Source organism: Panthera tigris, chromosome B4, assembly GCF_018350195.1.
Source record: "Panthera tigris isolate Pti1 chromosome B4, P.tigris_Pti1_mat1.1, whole genome shotgun sequence".
In the NCBI taxonomy this organism is placed as follows: domain Eukaryota; kingdom Metazoa; phylum Chordata; class Mammalia; order Carnivora; family Felidae; genus Panthera; species Panthera tigris.
Window position 1 is genome coordinate 51198590 of NC_056666.1, and position 20820 is coordinate 51219409.

At 34.4% G+C, this 20820-nt stretch overlaps 1 protein-coding gene across 7 annotated transcripts in view; it reads left to right on the plus strand.

The window, feature by feature from the left end:
* The window catches only part of PIK3C2G (phosphatidylinositol-4-phosphate 3-kinase catalytic subunit type 2 gamma), a 352007-nt gene that overhangs the window by 272877 nt on the left and 58310 nt on the right, over positions 1-20820 (plus strand). For 5 of the 7 annotated variants that reach the window (XM_042991840.1, XM_042991839.1, XM_007072860.3 and 2 more), the window contains 3 exons: positions 12747-12936; positions 13428-13549; positions 17136-17244. In XM_042991840.1, the coding sequence (XP_042847774.1) occupies positions 12747-12936; positions 13428-13549; positions 17136-17244 (421 nt within the window). Of the gene's footprint in view, positions 1-12746; positions 12937-13427; positions 13550-17135; positions 17245-20820 lie in introns of those variants that run through there. The other 2 variants (XM_042991843.1, XM_042991844.1) reach the window with 2 other exon arrangements.

The window sequence follows — 20820 nt, forward strand, 5'->3', positions numbered from 1 at the left end:
GATTTAACAAACAGCTAAAGTAATTTATTATTTTTAAATATATTTTTCACATTTTAAAGATTTTTGTTACCTTAATTATAGCACCAATTATCAGTTGGTTATCAATTATTATTATTGATTTTTCTATACTATTGCATGTTAAGATTTTTTTTTTTTTGCTTTGCATAAGATTTCATGTTAATGTCATCAATAAAATGAGCTGGCTTTGGGGAGGGTGGGAATGGAAACCTGGAATATCATTTTACTGGCATAATACTTACACATAATAAGACCAGTCCATCAACCTTTTTCTAGTTCCTTTATTCCATCTGATCTGATGTGGCTGCTTTTTCTAAGTAGCCTCCCTAAGAAAGTATAAGAATTACTTGATAGTCAAGACCATGGAGCCTGGAATTCTTGTTTGTATGCAGAGTTAGGTCCCTGAGATGACATTTACATAAGACTCACTAACCTCATAGGTAAATTTTGAAGACTTCAAACTTTAACTTGGAAAAGAGCAAAGTTTTTGTTGTTGTTTGTTTGGTGTTTTTAAGCCACGTTCTAAACTATGAAGCAGGAGAAAAGAAAACAAAAATAAGAAAAGAAAAAAAGATAAACCTAAAGCTGCCTCTTGTTTTAACCTTTATTTTTTGTAGGATTTCAAGAGAGTTCCCCGTAAGTCATTTTCCATAAAACCATAAATCTGCACATTTATTTTCCCTTGTATCCCTCTATCTGTAGTTTGCTACATTTTGGGCTCATATATATATTCATTTCTTTACTTATTTGGTAGTAAGTTTTCTGAAATAATATTTGCATAATATTACTCTGTTTCCAATGACTTTTCATATGTTACCTAATTCAATTCTATCAACAGTCTTGGAGGAATAGCATGGTTTAGTCGTCAACTATGTTTTATAGATGAAACAATTGAGTCTCCTGGAAGCTAATTGACTTTCTTGAGATCACAGGCAGAACTAATAAGTGAGTTCAGAATAGAGCAAAATTGATTTCTTGCATAATGGATGTTCTTCCCAGGACCTTAAGCAAAATCACATGGAAAAAAAATCCTACCTATGAAAGTCCTCATACTCTGATAATCTCAGATAAATATAGATTTTTTTAACTCTGATGTCTTCAGGTTAAGTGAAAGAACATGGTAAGAAAACATCTAAACATCTAAATGTTTAATAAGAAAATATCTAAATGCTTATAGCCATGTATCTCATATTAGGATACCAGGCCATCAAAGCCACAAGGATGAATATGAAATATCCTTTCATAGTATCTATTTTATTTAAAATTTAAGGTTAGAACATGAAGCTCAAATTTTTGTGTTCTCACATGTGTACATACATATACGGCCAAAAGCATCTCTTTTTCATGTCAGACAATCTTGAAGTTTTAAAAATAAAAATGCATAGACAGAAACTTTTTTTATTGTGTATCAAGAATGATTATTCACTGAATTCATCTCATAATATTTTTTTTGGTTAAAAAAAATATGGGTTTGAATACTTATTGTCCAGTATAAATTTGCAGCAAAGTAGGAATTATCTTGATAGCACACTTTATAGGTTTAACTATGAGAAAACATTGGTCATATATTTTAGAGATTACAAAGTCAATGTTGAGCTATTACTTTTCTTAATGGAATAAAACAAACTGTGACAAAGTTGTATTAAGTCATTGTTCCCTCTGAATCGTTATGACTCACAAAGCTGGACACTCAATCAGGAACTCCAATACAAAAGACAAAAAAAAGTAATGTGTTTATCACAAACGCCAAAATCAAAGCAAAGTGAAGTTTGAAGGTTAGATGAAGAAATTGGTTTATGGGGAGAATGAGTCACTTAAAAGTCTTCTATTTATATACGATAAAATTATAGAGTCAATGGGGAAATAAGAATGTTCTTCTGCAAATTCCTTCACAGATAGTCTTTTGAGAAATGTTTTCCTTAGACTAAAGAGACTGACCAGTAAAACAGGTATTCTATCAAGCCACAAAATGATATAAACAACTTCAGCAATAGAAATATGCTCTTGAAATTCCCATCCTGTTGCCTCAGAACCTTCGCTCAACTGCAGTCCTCGGCATTATAGACATCTCTCCTCAATGGTTACTCTGATGTGACTCATAAAGCAGTGAAAAACTTTTGCCCCGTATAGTCACATATTAATGTAAATGTGCATTCAAAAAATATCATAATATTTAATCTGAGAAAAAAAACTGCTCTCTGTCTCTATGTTGAACCTGACATGAAAGACCAGACCTCCTGGATTCAACCCAATTTTCTGAGACTGAAAAACTCAATGGCTCATTCTCACACACACATAGCTAGGAAATATGTTAGTAGCATTTGTTTGTAATGATAAGCTATTTAAAATATTTATGCCATATTAAAAGATAAGTATGTTATGAAGTAGAGTAGAATTTGTACAGATTTTTAAGATAGGACCTAAGGCTTAAGATTTTATGGTTATTTTATAACCCTTTGGACCATGTTCCCTTCAAGAACAGGCTTCAAGAAATACTGTTAAATGTTTTTCTAAGCATTATTTCTATGTAAAAATTAAAGGATCATTATTTTAGTGCCTTTATTCCATCTAAGAATTCCATGCTAAATGTATTGATTGGCTAATCTTAAAGACAAAGTTGAAATACTGTTTATTATAAATAATCCACAATGAGAGCAAAGACTGTGGAATCAGATAAACATGAGTTGAAATTTTTGGTTACTACTTTCTAGGTGATGTCACCTTTGGTATTCATTTAACCTTTCTTGGTCTTTTTTTCTGGCATCATTGCTAAAATAATTTTACTGCTTTCCTATAAGGATGAAAAGATTAACATAAGGCATTTAGTGGCACTGTCGGCCAAAGTATATATACTCCCTGAGGGCAGAAATCTGATTTCTCTCCTTTACTTCTATGTCCCAACACATAAAACAGTGGCTGGCAGGGAGCTGGAAGTGTTTATCAGGATGATCTGGAGGCTTTCCCTAAGAAATTTAAGAACTGGTTCCTTCGAAATGCGGCTTTGAACCTGTAATATAAGGATACTCCAAAGCATAATCCTGCTGATCCTGCCATTAAGCAAAATAAATCACAGGGCTGCCACCCGCATAAATCAGATCCTTGCAGAGGCCTGAAACCTACTGCTCTCGGGTCCCCAGTCCCAAATTGGGTCATATTTAACAGCACTGTGCTATCAGGCCTTAAATCTATCACCTGCAAGAGGGGAGATGGATTGGTGAAAGTCTGCCCTAAAACTATAGGCTTATCATAAAAGTTCATCCTTCATCTCCAGTCTTCCTACATCTTAACTGTTGGGCATCATAAGAGTAAGGCATGGACATAGTTGAAATTTTATGAAGGTGAATACATTAGAATTTAAGATTTACCGTTCATGGCCTATCGTCATGAGAAGCGAGTACATGCTGTTACCCTAGAGCTTTCCACCCCCCACACAAAATATGTTCAGTAAATATTTGTTGAATGAATGAATGAACGAATGATAGGGTCTCCATAAATCATGATTAGCATTATACTTCCGCTATTATTATTATCTTCATTCCTTAAACTATGAATGAGAAAAGAAATGAATGTTTTATACTATACTATATACCCATAAATTCGTAAAGTCAAAGAATATCTTTAGAAACATGAACATGTGGAAGTGAATAATGATCAGTCATATTTTAACTTTCTTACCAAATTTTGGCCTAGATTGATGTTTAATAATGACAAATTTTGGAATTTATTTTAAAGAGTCTAATACCAGAACAAGATAGATGGGTTGAAGTTTTACAAAATTGAAGGGGAAATTATTAAACATTATTGAACTACATGGTTAACATTGAGGATATGTCACATTAGTCTAAAGAAGGCATTGCATGATAACTTTGATAGATGCCAACCCAGAAAAGTAGTATTTAATTATATTCAACATCCATTCCTCTTAGAAAATTTTAGTAAGCTCAGAATGGAAGGAAACTTAGGTAAATATCTTACATTTAAAACTGGAATATTGATGGGGCACCTGGGTGGCTCAGTTGGTTGAGCATCTGACTTTAGCTCAGGTCATGATCTCGCGGCTTGTGAGTTCAAGCCCCGTGTCGGGCTCTGTGCTGATAGTTCAGAGCCTGGAGCCTGCTTCGGATTCTGTGTCTCCCTCTCTCTCTGCCCCTCCCCTGCTTGCACCCTGTCTCTCTCTCTCTCTCTAAAAATAAATAAAACAGGGGCGCCTGGGTGGCTCAGTCGGTTCAGCATCCGACTTCGGCTCAGGTCATGATCTCGTGGTCTGTGAGTTCGAGCCCCGCGTCAGGCTCTGTGCTGACAGCTCAGAGCCTGGAGCCTGTTTCAGATTCTGTGTCTCCCTCTCTCTCTGACCCTCCCCTGTTCATGCTCTGTCTCTCTCTGTCTCAAAAATAAATAAACGTTAAAAAAAAATTTTTTTAAATAAAAATAAAAATAAAAATAAATAAAACATTAAATACATAAAAAAATAAAAATGGAAAACTGCAAGCATTCCCGTGAATGTCAGGAGAAAGATATGAATACCTTTATATTGACAGTAAAGCTCTATGTTTAAGTTTTATTATATTCTCATTTTCCATTTGAATAAGAAAGCAAATAAAATAATTCTATAGAATTAAAAAATATAGAGTAACAAGAGTTCAGTAAAGCAAGTAGTTACAAGATAAAACATTCAAGACTCCATAGTAAATAAGATTAAAGGGGAAACTATATGATCACCTCAATAGATAAAGAAAATGTAGTTAATAAAATTTAGAACCACTCATTTTTTAAAAACTCTAGAAATAGAAATGTAAAGAAAACATTATACTTAATGGTGAAACATTGAAAACTTCTTTATAATCAGGAACAAACCAAAAAGGCTTACTATCACCACTGATAACATAGAACTGGAAGTGTTATCAGTGCAAAGGGTGACAAAACTCTAGCATTACTTACAGATTACATGACTCTGTCAATACAAATTTTGGAAAGATTATACAGAAATATTGTTAGAATTAATATCAGTTTAAACTCTACTCATATATTATCAAATATTAGTTAAAAATAGGAAAAAATAGCATTTACCATTTGCCATACAAAAATATGTTCAATTAATGAATAAATCCAACAAAAGATATGCAAAACTTCCACAGGAAGAAAACAATGCAAAACTCATTCAAAGAGATGTAAAACAAGACCTAACTACATGGAAAAATCTATCCTGTTTACCACTTGCATGTATCCATAATGAAAGATGTTAATTCTCCTCCAATTTGATTTATAGTTTTAATGCAATACCACTCAAATCCGTACACATCTATTTTGTGTATGGGTGAGTTTGATAAGCTGATTCTAAAGTATATTTGGCAAATTGCGGTGCCTGGGTGGTTCAATCGGTTAAGTGTCCAACTTTGGCTTAGGTCATGATCTCGCAGTTCGTGGGTTTGAGCGCCATGTCGGGCTCTGTGCTGATAGCTGGGAGCCTGAAGTCTGCTTCTGTCTCCCTCTCTCTCTGCCTCTCCCCTGCCCACACTCTGTCTCTCTCTCTCAGTCTCTCAAAAATTAACTAATATTAAAAATAAATAAATAATAAATAATAAATAAATAAATAAATAAATAAATAAATTTGGCAAATTAAAGGGCCTAAAATAGTAAAAAAAAAATGCCTAAAGAAGAAGAGGGTAAAAGAACTTATGGATTTCAAGGCTTATTATAAATTCCAGCTTTTAAGGAAGTGTGTAGGACTGACGCAGAAATAGACAAATAACAAGTGCAACACAATGAAGAAGCAGGCCTGGGCTTATATGGAGCCTTAGTATTGGACAAAATTAAATCAGTGAGGAAAGAATAGTCTCTGCAATTTAAAAAAAAAATTGGTTAAATTCTACATCTATACTTTCAGATAGTATGTGGTCATTTGAAAAAATAGATTTTGGGGGCGCCTGGGTGGCTCAGTCTGTTGAGCATCCAACTTCAGCTCAGGCCATGATCTCACAGCCTGTGAGTCGAGCCCCACATCAGGCTCTGTGCTGACAGCTCAGAGCCTGGAGCCTGCTTCAGATTCTGTCTCTATCTCTATCTCTCTCTGCCCCTCCCTTGCTCTCTCTTTCTCTCTCTCTCAAATATAAATAAGCATTAAATAATTATTTTAAAATAGAATATTTTTTTCTCTGTTCGGAATTAGAAAGATTGTTCATTCAATAGATATTTGGGGGCCACGTACTATACCAATCACTATAAAATTTTTCTTCCAAAATATATTACTTAGTTAAATTAGCAAATTACAACATGACATAGAATTATGATTTTGATTCCTGTCTTTTTACTTCTATCTCACACATCATCATCCTTACAAAATAGTGCTCTTTTTGTCTAATTCTGTTCTTCCCCTCCACTCTCTGTCAACCATACTGCTGTTCTTTGCCAGCTGCTAAACACCAGTCACCCATCTTCCTCTGAGTTTCTAGACTAGCTGTTGTTTCTGCTACAAAAAAGTCTTTCATCAGAAGTCCCCATGGCCTACACTCTTGCCAAATTAAGATCTGTGTCAAATAGTTCAACTTTTCGCTGACCATCCTATTTAAAATTGCAAACTGTTACCCACCTCATATTCCATCTCTACAATTTCTATTTTAGTGTTTTTATAGCATATATTACTCTCCTGACTCTTTTATTTTTAAATGTTTATTTCCTTATTGTCTGAATTTCACATTATGTAAACTCTATAAAGGAAGACATTTCTATTATTCTTTGCTATATATCCCAACGCTAAAATAGCAGCTGGCATGTGGTAGGAATAAATATAGTAGATATGTATGTGTGTGTGTCTTTTTGCACAAAAATATAGAGAAAGTACAAAAGGATAATATCAAATTGTTTCTACTAGTTATTTCTGGGGAGGAGAGTGGTAATGGAGGAGGGATGAAGGGATCCTTTCATGGTTTACTTCATATTTTACTGTGTTGTTTGAATTAAATAGTATAAAAAGTTAAGTTTTTTAATATCCCTGAATCTCTTCCAAATAAAACATATCAAATAAGGTAGCAAAACTCAAAAACTATGGACAGTATCTACAACAAAACTAGGCAACAAAGTATTCCTGAGAATCCTAAAATATAAGCAGGTAGGACAAGTCAGCTATAAGACCTGCATACCAGCATATCATGGGAAGAAGCTAAAGAAGCAACAGGTCATCTCATTGACCTGAGAACAGAACTCCAAAGACTCCATGGGTACTCACTGGAAAGCTGAGCAGGTCAATTTGATAACAGCAGCTAAAACTTGGAAGAATTTTTACTCACCCCAATTCACTGGGAAGGGCAAGCGTTCTGTGTCAGATCTGAAAAGGTCAAAGAACTCTTTGAGCTTTCAAAGGTAATTGGAGCTACCTTCCAGGAAAAAGTCCTACACTGAAGAGACACTACTATATGTATAATCCAAACTGAGAGGAGAAAGGTCATAGGAGAAAAAGAAAACCAAAGTCCAGAAAAAAAGTGGGGTGAGGGGAGAAGCAAAAGAAACATATCTTAGGGGTGCCTGGGTGGCGCAGTCGGTTAAGCGTCCGACTTCAGCCAGGTCACGATCTTGCGGTCAGTGAGTTCGAGCCCCGCGTCAGGCTCTGGGCTGATGGCTGGGAGCCTGGAGCCTGTTTCCGATTCTGTGTCTCCCTCTCTCTCTGCCCCTCCCCCGTTCATGCTCTGTCTCTCTCTGTCCCAAAAATAAATAAAAAACGTTGAAAAAAAAAATTAAAAAAAAAATAAAAAGAAAAAAAAAAAGAAACATATCTCAGAAAATATGAAACAAATATTTTTCATCACTGTATGGTACCAACAGCAAAGGGAGCTTCAGACCCTCAAAAACCTTATACTCCATCTTAAAAGTTTAGGAATGCTAATTTCATATTAAAATGATTAAACCAAATGGATCATGTTTGAATGTCATACAAAGTTATAATAAGAAAAAGAAAAAGAAGATGTAAACAAAATCCCTACAATAAAGTATGCCAGAAAGATATTCCCACCAAAGGATTAAACTGAATCCTTATATTTCAAATAGAGCTAAAAGAAATTAAGAAAATGATAAAGACATAAAGGAACAATATATATCACAATTTAAAAAACTCAGTAATGAGGTGACTGAACCCAAGAAAGAATTAAAAATAAAACACAACTTTTTAGATTGCTTTTCTTTTTAAGTTTTTATTTAAATTCCCACTAGTTAACAGTGTAATATTAGTTTCAGGTGTAAAATATAGTGGATCATGGATCAACACTTCCATACACCACCCAGTGCTCATCTTGACAAGTGCACTAACTTAATCTCTATCAACTTTTTAACAGATTACCCCACCCACCTCCTTTCTAGTCACCATTAGATTGTTCTCTACAGTTAAGAGTCTGTTTCTTGGCTTGCCTCTCTATTTTTACCCCTTACTCATTTGTTTTGTTTCTTGAATTCCACATGTGAGTGAAATCATATGGTATTTGTCTTTCTCTGACTGACTTACTTTACTTAGCATAACACTCTCTAGATCCATCTACATTCCTGTAATTAACAAAATTTTATTCTTTTTATAGCTGAGTAATATTCCACTGTGTGTGTGTGTGTGTGTGTGTGTGTGTGTGTGTGTATCCCACATCTTCTTTATCCATTCATTAGTCAGTGGACACATGATCTGTTTCCATAATTTGGCTATTGTAGATAATGCTGCTATAAACATAGAGGTGCATATATCCCTTTGAATTAGTGTTTTTGTATTCTTTGGGTAAATAATGCAATTCCTGGATCACAGGGTACTTCTATTTTTAACTTTTTGAGGAAACTCCATACTGTTTTCCATAGGGACTGCACCAGTTTGCATTCCCACCAACAGAGCAAGAGGGTTCCCCTTTCTCCACATCCTCACCAATACTTGTTATTTCTTGTGATGCTGATTTTAGCCATTCCAACGAGTGTGAGTTAATATCTCATTTAGTTTTGATTTGCATTTCCCTGATGATGAGTGATGATGAACATGTTTTCACATGGCTATTGGCCATCTGTATGCCTTCCTTGGAAAAATGTCATTCATGTCTTCTGTTCACTTTGTGTGTCTATGAGAGAGAGAAAGAGAGAGAGGGCACATACATGTGAGTGAGGAGGGGAGTGGCAGAGAGAGAAAGAGAATCTGTTTTTATCTTTTTTATTTTTTTAAGAGATAGCATGAACAGGGGAGGTGCAAAGGAAGAGGGAGAGAGAGAATCCCAAGCTGACTCCATGCCCAATGCAGAGCTCCACACAAGGCTCAATACCTATCATGACATCATGACTGTGAGATCATGACCTCACAGTCATGATCTGAGCCGAAATCAAGAGTCAGAGACTTAACTAACTGAGCCACCAGGCACCCCTCTTCTGTTCATTTATTAATTGGATTATTCATATTTTGGGTGTTGAGTTTGATAAGTTCATTATAGATTTTGGATACTAACCCTTTATCAGATATGTCAATTACAAATATCTTCTCCCATTCCATAGGTTGCCTTTTAGTTTTATTGACTGTTTCCTTCACTGTGCAGAAGCTTTCTATTTTGATTTACTCCCAATAGTTTATTTTTGCTTTTGTTTCCCTTGCCTTAGAAGACATATCTACAAAGAAGTTGCTACAGCTGATGTCAAAGAAATTTTCCCCTGTTTTCTTCCAGGATTTTGATGGTTTCAGGTCTCACATTTAGGTCTTTGATCCATTTTGAACTTATTTTTGTGTATGCTATAAGAAAGCAGGCCAGCTTAATTCTTTTGCATTTTGCTGCCCAGTTTTCCCAACACCATTTGTTGAAGTGACTGTCCTTTTTCCCGTTGGATATTCTTTCATGCTTTGTTGAAGATTAATTGACAATACAGTTGTGAGCTCATTTCTGGGAAAAGAAAACATAGTTTTAAAAGCAAACCAGAAAGAATGCAGTTAAACACAACACAACAGATGCCTCTAGAAAAAACAGATGAAAAAAGGAGGACTTTTAAAATTAAAAAATTAAGAAAGACAATGAAAATCCAACATATATATGTATATATATACATATATATATATTAAAAGTCCCTAAAAAGTAAAACCCAAATAATATATTAAAATGGTATAAATACTAAATTATTTAGCATTTTAATAAATATCAGTATCATAAATTACATTTTCTGAGGTCAAAAGTCTTGAAATTACATATTGTAAGGATACATTGAATATTTGGAAAAATTACCCAGAGTAACCAACCTGAAACATATTTTAGAAAAACTATTGGACTTTGAAGGAAAATAAACTTCCTTGAGGCGTCTAGGCAAAAAGAAACAAATATTTATTATTTATAAGAGAAAGAAGTTCAGTATGTCATCAGAGCTCTGCGTACTAATTCTTTATTCCAGGGGAAAATGGAATAATGTTTTTCTGGCACTCAAAAAAAAAATGTGAGCCAAAGATGATGTATTAGGCCAAACTGACTTACAAATCAGGCCACAAACTGTTGTGAACATCTAAAACTCAAAAACTTTTTTCTTTGAGCACTTTCTGAGGAATTTCAGGTAGAGAATGAACTTCAGGTAGTCACAATGACAGAGATGCAGACATAATGCCTACTAGATAGTTTAAGATTTAATGGTAGTTAGAAGAGAAACTGTGTGGTATGTATGCTACACATAGGTAGAATAGCTCTATAAGAAAATGGAAGTGGTATATGAAGTACATATGAAGAGCAGAGTATACATACTGCTTGCCTTATAGTATTAACTAGGATAACAGAAAAGAATGGCCAACTAATCTTCCACAAAGCAGGAAAGAAAATGCAATAGAAAAAAACAGTCTCTTCAGCAAATGGTGCTGGGAAAACTGGACAGCAACATGCAGAAGAATGAAGCTGGACCACTTTCTTACACCATACACAAAAATAAACTTAAATGGGTGAAAGACCTACATATAAGACCAGAAGCCATCAAAATCCTAGAGGAGAAAATAGGTAACAACCTCTCTGACCTCAGCCACAGCAAATTCTTACTAGACATGTCTGCAGAGGCAAGGGAAACAAAAGCAAAAATGAACTATTGGGACTTCATCAAGATAAAAAGCTTCTGCACAGTGAAGGAAACAGTCAGGAAAACTAAAAGGCAACTGATGGAATGGGAGAAGATATTTGCAAATGATATATCCGATAAAAGGTTAGTATCCAAAATCTATAAAGAACTTATCAAACTCAACACCCAAAAACAAATAATCCAGTTATGAACAGAAAATTTGAATACACATTTTTCCAAAGAAGACATACAGATGGCTAACAGACACATGAAAAGATGCTCAGCATCACTCATCATCAGGGAAACACAAATCAAAATATAAGGAAATACTAATCACTGCTGGTGGGAATGCCAACTGATGCAGCCACTCTGGAGAACAGAATGGAGGTTCCTCAAAAAATTAAAAATAGAACTACCCTATGACCCAGCAATTGCAATAAATACAATTGGATAAATTGCATTTTTCTAAAGGATACAAAAGTGCTGATTCCAATGGCACGTGCACCCCAATGTTTATAGTAGCATTATCAACAATAGCCAAATTATGAAAAGAGTCCAAATGTCCATCAACTGATGAATGGATAAAGATTAGATGTGGTGTATATATATACAATGGAATACTACTTACTTTGTGATCAAAAAGAATGAAATCTTGCCATTTGCAACAATGTGGATGGACCTGGAATGTTTTATGCTAAGTGAAATAAGTCAGAGAAAGACAAATATCATACGATTTCACTCACATGTGGAACTTAAAAAAGACAACAGATGAACATAGGAGAAGGGAAGGAAAAATAAAATACAGAGAGGGAGGCAATACAGAGAACAAACTGAGGGTTGCTGGGGGGATGTTGGGTGGGGGGAAGGGCTAAATGGACGATGGGCACTGAGAAGGGCACTTGGCAGGATGAGCACTGGGTGTTATAAGTGATGAATCACTAAATTCTACTCCTGAAACCATTATTAAAAAAAAAAAAAACTAGGATAAAAAGGACAACACTGCAAATTAGATACTGGAGAGGAGGGTACAGAGGGAATAAAAATGTTATATGCAGATATTTATTGTATCATTAGAACACAATTGCAAACCTCAAATACAAAAAAAAAAAAGACTTGAAAAACAGTGGCACATCAAAAACAACCCACCAGAAAAAAAAAAACCAGAGTGAAAAATATTTCATATAATGTATATTAAATATAGTATATAAACTGCAACTTTTTTGTAATACAGTTGAAAGAAGAACACAAATATATATATAAATAAAATAAACAATAAAAGTTAAACTATAATTTTTTGAATGTTTAAATATGGGGGAGAGAAAGAATAGCATAGAGAGTAGAGAGATAAATGCTCAGCTTCTTGGAATATACATTGTTTTGTAGTTTTAACTTCTGAATTATTTAAATATTTTAAATAATTATAAACTAAAATTAAGTTTTAAATAAATCATTCCTAAAATTAGAAAACAAACCTAAAATAAGTCAAAATTGCAATTACAGTTTTGTGTTTGCTAACAACACATGTTCACTAACAACATAAGCTGTGACTTGGGGTTTTTAAAAATAACATTTAATAGTTGGGCTCCAAATAAACAGACATGGCTCTTGACTATCCTCCACGTCTAACAAACACAAGAAAACAAATCTTAAGTGAAATGAGTCAACTCAGGGAAATGTTACCCACTATCTTTTCTTTTTCATTTCTCTAGGAAAATAAAGGAAAGTCTGGAGTGCTTCCCTGTTAAGTTAAATAACTTGATCCATACACTTGCACAAATGACAGCCACAAGTCCTGCCAAATCTGCTTCACAGACTCCTTCCCAGGAATCCTGTATGCTGAGTGCAACCAGGTCAATTCAAAGAGCGACAATTTTAAGGTTCAGTAAGAAAACCAGTAATGTAAGTCTCAAGTCTGTCATTTGACTTAAATATCTGTTGACCTCATCTCAGACTTCCCTTCACTATGCTACACATCCTTCCTTATATCATGATATTTTTTTTACTATGCAAATGAAAAAGCAGTTACGGTTTGAGCAGAAGTGCCATTAAGGAGGATGTTCTAAGGAGAAATCATAACAACCAGAGCTATTAGTAGAGAACCATCAAAGAGAACAGTTCCTGCCTGTGGTAGACCATAAATCAAGAGCTAATTAAAGTGTCTGCATGAAAAGAAGAGCAGAAATTAGGCAGTCTGTTCCCAGCACATAAGATTACGATATCTTTATATACTGTGTTTATAGGTAATTCTGCCTTTACAAATTGCATCCTTTTGTTCGTGCGATGACATTTTGTGGAAAAGTTCTTGCTTTGTTTAGTTTACATGAAACCATATTTTAAAATGTATCACAGGTTGATAATGCCACCTTTTGATTTTTGTCTATTTTCTGCAGCTGTATCTAATCCAGGTGATACATGGTAACAATGAAATGAGCCTGACAGAAAAATCATTTGACCAGTTTTCAAAACTTCACAGCCAACTTCATAAGCAGTTTGCATCATTGACTCTCCCAGAGTAAGGCACTTCCTCCCCTGTGTTTTGTCTGCAGTTCTTGTCCTTGAACATAAGGAAAAATTATGGTTATGGGATTTTCTATTTGTGAACAACACAGCATTCTGACTCCAATGCCATTGAACCTATCCCAGCAGAGTCTGTATGACTCCCAGAGTAAAGAATCTTTTGTCTCATAAAACAGAACAAGGTTTGCAATTTCTCTGTTTGCCTTTAGCCATTGATTTTGTAGACAGAAAAATTCAGGAGTGATTTCATTTTTCATCAGTTACCAGGAAAATTGTTTTATTTGCCTGTTTTTAAATTTAATCTTTTTGGGTTTTTCTATAAAAATAAAATTGACATTGAAAATGCAGAACTAAGTTGGATATATCTACTCTTTCAACAAATAATTGCAGTTAAAAGCCCTGATACATTTATTTTCCATACCAGAAAAATATTCATTAATATCATTTAGCATAGAAGTAAAATTTACTAATACCAACTCACTTTTGTTGTTAATGATTAACTTTGACTTGGATCGTCTAAATCTAATTTGTCATTATGTTTCTTTTCAAACAATCTTGAAAACCATTGCTTTTGTTCATGTTATCATTTTTTAAATGTTTAAGTATAAACAAATTAAGAATATAACTGCAAACAACTTCTGTTCAAATAAACCTTCTAAAATTCATCACTTAGAACTTGCCAAATTTAGGTCATAGATTTCAGTGTATACGAAAGGTGTATCTTGACTTTAAAAAGGAACTTGCCAGAAATTATATTGGCACTTAGGTAAATCAAACGTTATTTTATCTACACTTAGGAATTTTTGTTAAGGAAATGGTCCCTTAATAATGTGAATGTCCATATCTGACCTGACATACTTTGTACATGTGGATGAAGTACTAGGCTTTTTACTAGGCTTTCAGGATTTAGTCACCTTCCAAAATACAAATCTAAGCAAAGTTATCAATGAATGGAGAGATATGGTGCAATATTGAAGAGTGAATAGTTCACTACTTGCAGATGCTACAGAAATTTTGAAATACAGATGCTTTAAATATCAGGAAGTCAACAAATTAGAGTAAGAGTATGTTCAAGAGACTGAGAGGAAAGGAGTGTCATTGTGGAAACTTAAAAGCAACACCAGCTTTAAGAATTACTGAAAACCATCTGATAAAATAACAGAAAAAGAGGTGCTGGCAAAAAAAAAATTCAAAGTTTGACTGCAAATATTGAATTCAACATCAGGGACTGTCATTGTACTCTACCAATTAATGATTTAAAATGTTATTGTTCAATGGCTGCCCTTTTTTGGTTTCAAGAACTTCTCTGTTCTACACTTTTATCTGTCCACTACACTTAACATAACTTGTAAAACCTTAAAAATGTTAATAATCTCTCTCCATATGTCTCTTCTTGATTTTTCAGCTTTAGTTCTAAGATTATGCCTTGTTCAACTGCCTTACAATGGTATTTAAAAAGATTTTAAGACCGTTCAAGCAGTGTGTATGTGTGTGTGTGGGAGGGGGGGAGGGGGGTTGGAGGTGGGGAGCATATAGTTCGTGTATGCCCTTGACAATATTTGTATGCAGATAGTTCCAAAGGAACCAAGGCTTCCAGTGATACATATAAATGAAGGATGAAATCAAGATTTCCTCGGACTCCCAAATTTACTAAGAGAAGCCCTACAAGAATTATGTTAACCTGATCTGGAGAGTATGATCAGAAAGTTAGAGTCATGAAGAATAAAATTCACATTATTCATAGTATATGACAGGGGTCTTCAAAGCAGGCTCTTTGTATCTCCCAAGAATACACAGGCATTGGAATCTTCCATACAATTAAAGGTCTTTAAATTAACCTGCTTAAAAATTAAACGGTTGATTTCCTTTCCCTCTTCTACTTTCAACATTGTTCTTCTCTCAACCATCTAGAACTTATTTTGGTACATTGTCCCAGAGAGTAAAAAATCTCTGAGAATCAAATAAAAGGCAAGTCAAGACATTGGTGTTGGTACTGGGGGAAAAAAGGAATTATTCTAATACCCAGATATCAAATCTGTTTGTCAGTCAGATGTTTCCTACTCTTTGGCATGAACAAAATGGCGGGGGACATGATGGTGCTGTCACATAAAAGATAAAAACTCATTTTCACAAAATGATTGCTATATTATATTTGACATGTAACTGAAAAGCATTTCAGACAATTGAATGACATTACTATGGCTAAACTCTTACATTCTCTCATACTTAATTATATACAAGATTTTTTAGTACCTACCTCTGAAAAAAACATCAACAAGGGAACAGAATTGATAGTGAACTCCAAATTACTCTAACAATAAGGAAAATTCATCTACAGATATACAAAATAATTTTTTTAATGTTTATTTTTGAGAGAGACAGAGACAGAATGAGAGTGGGTTAGACGCAGAGAGAGAGGGAGACACAGAATCCAAAGCAGGCTCCAGGCTCTCAGCTGTCAGCACAGAGCCCGACGCGGGGCTCAAACTCAAGAGCTATGAGATCATGACCTGAGCCAAAGTCGGATGCTCAACTGACAGAGCCACCCAGGAGCCCCCAAATTAATATTTAAAACCTGCCCAATCCGTCTGTTAATCAAATGTGTTTCTATGTTTTGAACTAATTGTATATGGTACAAATTATTGTGATAATTAAATCCGGGTGAAAATTTTTAATACTTTAAGCCTTAGAATTGCAGGAAACCTTTTGAAAAATAAAATGTCAATTATTTAAATACACAAACGTAATTCTGGACTTCCTTAACATTTACAACAGGAAACAGTGAATGGGTTGGCCCGTAGTTGTCACCTACTTCTGTGTCTGCTGCCAGCCCTTCTCTATCCCTCATACCCTTACCCCAGGGAAATACCTGTACCAAAGAAGCAGAAGTATGAAGGAGGAAGCAGCAAGACTGAAGTCAGAGAAAGCTGCTAGGTAGTTCCTAAGAAAATGTACTTAGCCAGAAAAATATGTCACCAAATGCTATCCATTAACAGTTCATTCCACTCAGTAATTGGTCTTAATCACATCTAACCCATCAAGAGGAATCTTCAGAGAGTGCAGAGGAAATTCTGCAAGTCAGACTCTTGAGGAAAATGATACAGTGTTCCAAAAGACTAAGACCAGATGGAAACATATGTCACTTGGTAAAATGTTTAATTTAGTTAATGCAGAAATATCTCTAATGAACCCAGAAGAAGCAATACAATCTGACCTTTGTGAAAAATAATGAATCATTAACTTCAGAAAGTATTTATTAAGCCTCCACATGTATTTAAAAGACAAAATGTGTGGTCTTCCATGAATACAGCAAGAAGGAACATATATATTAGTTTAATAGGTTAAATTAAATTAAATTAGCATTAATATTAATGAAAGTTAAAATAGCACAAGTGACCACAATCATGTTAATGAAACTCTCAGGATTAATCATGTGTTCTATGTGCGTTTTTTTTTTAATGTTTTCACTGGCCCCTCCATCTGATGTAGCTATAACTTCACTAACAACCCTAAGATGCAGAGACCAGTTTCCAAACTAATAAAGATACACTTCTTTTTTAATTTATTTATGTTTTAAACAGGTTTCCTCATTGGTGGCACGTACCTTTTACAAACTCAGACCACAAACGATTCAGAGATCTAAATCATTACATGGAACAGATATTAAATGGATCATATGAAGTTGCAAATGTATGTTACAACTTACTTTTATATTTTTATATAAATATCAACTATTTTATGTATTATTACTAGAAATATTTTTAAATACTTTATGATAACCTTCTTTTCCTCCTATATCCACTCGACAAGTGAGTGTGTGACTAATATGTATAAAATTCCTGAACAGAAATTGGAACAGCAGTAAGGTATATAGCACCTTTATATACTTGAAGTACTTGAAGTAATATGTGATTAGTGGACTATCAGTGCTGGTAAGTGCCCTAGTGTTTTAGAGGATTAAGAGTTATTTCTGATTCTGACGGTAAGAAGGTCTCAAGGAGGAGAGAGCAGCTGAGCTAGGTCTTTAATACCGGGTAAGATTTTAAAAAGAGTTGGTGTAAGGAAGTGTTTCAAGTAAAACCAAACAATATAGAAAAGGTCATAAATTGGGGAAAAAGGGGGGGTGGGATATCATTAGATTCTATTGCTCCTGTCACAAATTACCACAAATTTGGGAGTTTAAAACAACAGAAATCTATTATCTTTCAGTTTAGAAGGTCAGAATTCTGAAAATGGGTCTTGAGGGACTAAACTCAAGGTGTTGGTGGACTGGTTCTTTCTGGAGATAGTAGGAAAAAATTCATTTCCTTGCCTTTTCAATTTCTAGAAATTTCCTGCATCTCTTGACTTGTGCCCTTTCAAGCAATTGCACATTCTGACCACTGATTCTGTCCTCACATCTCCTTCTCTGACTCTTGCTCTGAGTCTCCTTGTGTTTACACTGGGCCTACCTGGATAATCCAGGACAATCTCACCATTTTCAAGATTCTTAATTTAATTATATCTGCAAAGCCCTTTTTGCCATGTAAGGTAACGTATTCAAAAGTTCTAGGGATTAGAATGTGAACATCTTTGGAGGGCCATAATTCTATCACAGAGATACATGAAAAAGTGCAGCACAATTCAGTTGGTTCTCAGCATTCTTGTGATCTAAGTGCAAAATGTGAAAGGAAGATTAAAATCAGCAAGGAGGTTGGGGTCAGGTTGTCAAGAGCTAAGCTAAGCCTTAGAGGGTAGTGAGGGACTAAAAACAAGAAGAACAATGTTCCTCACAACTCTGGAAGATCCTGTCCCTCCTTACTGGGCTGGAATTATGTTCTTTTAATTTTTAGCCTTTTAAATTGTATAATATATATCCAGAAAAGTCTACAGAAGACTTTAGAGTTAGGTTACAAAAACCCATGCAGCTTCTGCCAATTTCACTCAGGATATTCACAATGGGAACCTTCAGCTGCCATATAAGAAATTGAGCTCCCCGGAGTGAGCCAGGTGGGGAAACAATATGGATAGATCAAATAGAGAGAGGTCCAGAGAACACAGCTCTGCTGGTCCCCAGCGGAGGTTCTCACCTTCAGCTAGCTTCAATGTCACAATATTTTGAGTGAATGATGACTCCAGCTCCAGTCACCAAATGACTGTTTACTAGAGACAAGCAAGGACACCCTAGGTGAATTCAGCCAAACCGCAGAACTGGGAGACAATGGCAAAATGATCGTTTAAACCAACAATGCAGGGATAGACCATATCTAAGGTGCATATATTTTCATTGTTATATAGTATTCTCTTACATGAATATATGGCAGTTTGTAGATTCCTCTCTACATAGGCATTTGGAATGTTTCCAAGTTAGGATTACAAATAATGCTTCTATGAATATTCTTCTACTTGTATATCTCTTAATCTACATGGGTTGGTCATTCACCTAAGAACAGAATTTCTGGATTTCAATATATGCTTATCTTCAGGATTATAGGCAATGACCAATTTACTGTCCTATTTGCAATGAATAAGAGTTCACATTTTCCACAACCTTGTGTATACTTGGTATTGCCAGTCTTTCTAATTTTGGCCATTTTGGTGAGTGTGCATCTCATTGTGCATTAGTTTGTATTTTCCTAACTACGAATGAGATGGAGCACCTCTTCATATGTTGTTTGGTCATTTGGATGTCCCCTTCGGTACAGTGACAGCTCATGTCTCTTGCCCTTTTTCTATTAAAATATACGACATTCTATTATTAATTTATAGTATTTTTCATGTACTGTGGAAAAAAATCCTTTGCTAATCAAATATGTTGTAACGATTTTTCTTCCACTCCTGTGTTTTGCCCTCTTGTTCTCTTTATTATATCTTCTGATAAACAGAAACTCTTATTTTTAATATAGTAAAATGTATTGATATTTTCCCAGACGATTAGAGCATGCGCTACCTCAATGTCATAAAGACAATTTCATTTATTATCTTCTAGAAGCTTTGCTCTTTTGCCTTTCACGTTGAAACCTACAATTGGTCTAGAATAGATTTTAGTGCATCATGTGAGATAAGAGTCATTCTTATTTTTTTTTCCGTGTAGACTTCTAATTGTTCCAACACTATTTAAAATATTTTCCTTTTCTCGCTCCTCTGCTGTGACACCTTTGTGATGATTTAAATATCCATGTAGGGATGTGTCTACTTCAGGGCTCTATATTTTATGCCAGGGATCTCTTTGTTTACCCTTGTGCCAACAAGCTTAATTACTGTAGTTTCATACTAAGTCTTGAAATCTAACAGAGTGAATTCTCCTAATTTACCCTTATTAATAAACAATATTTTGGCTCTTCTTGGACTTTCATCTTTACATGTAAATTTTAAAACTTTCTTGTCAATTCCATGCAAAAGCTAGCTGGGATTTTAGTTGAAAATGCATCTTAGTATTTTCCAATCCATTATCATGTACCTATTTAAATCTTCAAAACACTTTTTTCTCGAAAGTAGTTTAACAATACTATCTTAAAATATTTTATTTTACTTGGTAAAATTCTTTTTAAAGAATTTTTTAAATTCTTTTTTTTTTTACCAGTATACAGATACAACTGATTTTATATAATGACATTTTTCTCAACAACCTCACTAACTACACTTCTACTTCTAATAATTTATCTGTATCTTTAAATATTCTACTTACAATCATATTGTCTGCAAATAACAAGAGGTTTTTTTCCCCAATATTTATATTTTATATTTATTTTTCTGGATATTTTGTACTCTCGAGGGCCTCCAGGTGGTGATAGCAGACATGCTTGTGTTATTCCCAGGTCTAAAGTTCCCCAGTAAATACACAAGTTTTTGTAGGTACCCTTTATTACTTTAAGAAAGTTTCCTCCTGTTGTAAGAAAAAGTTTTTACAATAAAGAATATTGAATTTATCAATTTTTTTTCTGAATCTGTTGAGATGATCAATGATCAAGTGATTTTTCTCCCTTATTCCATTAGTGTGGTGAATTGCACTGATGGATTTTCTAATTTTAAACAAATTTGCATTCCTAGGATGCACGCTACATGGTCATAATGTATTATCCTTTTTATGTATTACTAGATTTGATACAACATTTTCTTTAGCATTTTTTTCCACCTTTATTTATGACAGAGACCAAAGGTGTTCTATCTTATAATGTCCTTACCAGGTTAGAATGGAGAATATGCTGGCTTCACAATGTCAATGGCAAAGACTTCTTGCTTTTCTTCTTTTCGCTGGAAGAATTTGTATAGAATTGGTTCTATTTC